We start from the raw sequence: 1,425 nt of genomic DNA, 5'->3' as shown, positions 1-1,425 counted from the left end.
ATGCGCAAGCAATCTAACCATAATATTTTTCAAAAATCTATTTTTAACCTAATCTGTGTAACGACCGTGCATAATTACAGAGAGATTTGTATGTTCTTTTATTCAATGCACAGCTTGGCTTATTTTCCAACTATATTATGAGATTAACATTTGCCTGTTTTGAGATAGCTAACGCAAACAATCTTTAAAAGAAATAAATAAATAATTGTTAACCTCTAAAGCTTGAACATTGAAATTAATCCTGGTTCAAGTCTCTTATATTTAAGAAATGGACAAATCCATGATCATAATTATGGATATATATACCTGGTTTTAGTTTCAAAAATGTCACGTCATAGAGTTCATACAATCAATCTTGAAACGTCTCTTTCTTTCATTCAGGAACAGAAAAATACCTTAACCTCGCCATGCATGACAATCAAAGAGGTGGTGTTCTCCCATGAGTGGCCTCACGGAATGAAGGGAATGAACGACTACTAGGGCACGCTATATTGCCGTTGCCTTCTTCCCCATTGCCAGAAATGGGGCGAACTCTGTGAAAAGATGGATCAACGCATGACCCAACAACAATGGTAACGGGACCAGCTGCTCGAAGAACCCCGTCAACTAACCCTGCGATCACGCTTCCTTCAGAGTCAAGAACGGAAAGAGAGAGAGAGTTGCAATGTGGGAGAAACGTGCCACACAGTGAAAGTATCTGACACATGCCACGCAAGAATCTCACTTGCCCAGCCATGCAGATGGCCACATCCACCACCCTCCCTAGAGCGCTCATCACATAGAGACCCCCTACTTGAAGCCTTCGGTAAAATCCACGTAGGCACTGAACTATATCAGCTCCAGGTTGAAGTTGTACAACATGAGGCATGATTGCATCAACGCTGTCTTCGTATAGCACAGAACTTTCTTTCTGTTTGTTTCTGGAAGCAGACGGACGGCCCCTTCTGACTAACTGCTGGGTACTGTTGTTAATATTCTGTTCACCATCTGTGTTCTCTTCTTTGACTGTTGGAAAGTTGCAATGCTGTTGGAATGGATCCAGCGACCCAATAGCAGCTGAAAAAAGCTTTGATTCCATCTCTAACAACAGATTCGCTGAAGCAACAAAAATAATGAAAACAAAAGCCAAAGGATATCCACAGGAAAATTATGGCAGAGCTAAACAAAATCAAAGATATATACTATGCTAGGACCTTTATCATAAGGAAAAAACAAATGCCCTTTGCCTATTATCTGCCGGCCCCAAGTTATTTTCACTGCAACATAACAATTGTGCCAACCCCTATTCCTGTAAATTGAAAAATTGAATGGAGTTTCCCACAGAAGAATTTTGACAAACAAATATATCAACAGGAAAAACGGTTGAAGAAACCTACATCTGCAGACAATTAGCTATCCGAATAAAACCAAGAGCAGAAAATGCGT

At 40.1% G+C, this 1,425-nt stretch overlaps 1 protein-coding gene across 1 annotated transcript; it reads right to left on the bottom strand.

Annotated features, from left to right (window-relative positions):
- Positions 1-418: 418 nt before the first annotated feature.
- Positions 419-1,078, bottom strand: LOC149153236 (AT-hook motif nuclear-localized protein 21-like). The gene has a single exon (XM_089443746.1). The coding sequence runs from the start codon at positions 1,076-1,078 to the stop codon at positions 419-421; it is 660 nt and encodes a 219-aa protein (XP_089299872.1).
- Between the last annotated feature and the right edge of the window lie 347 nt (positions 1,079-1,425).

Source organism: Pinus tabuliformis, chromosome 9, assembly GCF_031772625.1.
Source record: "Pinus tabuliformis cultivar Carrire ecotype Pingquan chromosome 9, CPIR1, whole genome shotgun sequence".
Taxonomy (NCBI): Eukaryota; Viridiplantae; Streptophyta; class Pinopsida; order Pinales; family Pinaceae; genus Pinus; species Pinus tabuliformis.
The sequence above is the reverse complement of the archived record's forward strand: the minus strand, read 5'-3'. Positions and strand labels throughout refer to the sequence as shown.

What these genes read in the sequence shown, in the direction of transcription:
- LOC149153236 (XM_089443746.1), bottom strand. Translation starts at nt 1,078, where the DNA reads ATGGAATCAAAGCTTTTTTCAGCTGCTATTGGGTCGCTGGATCCATTC.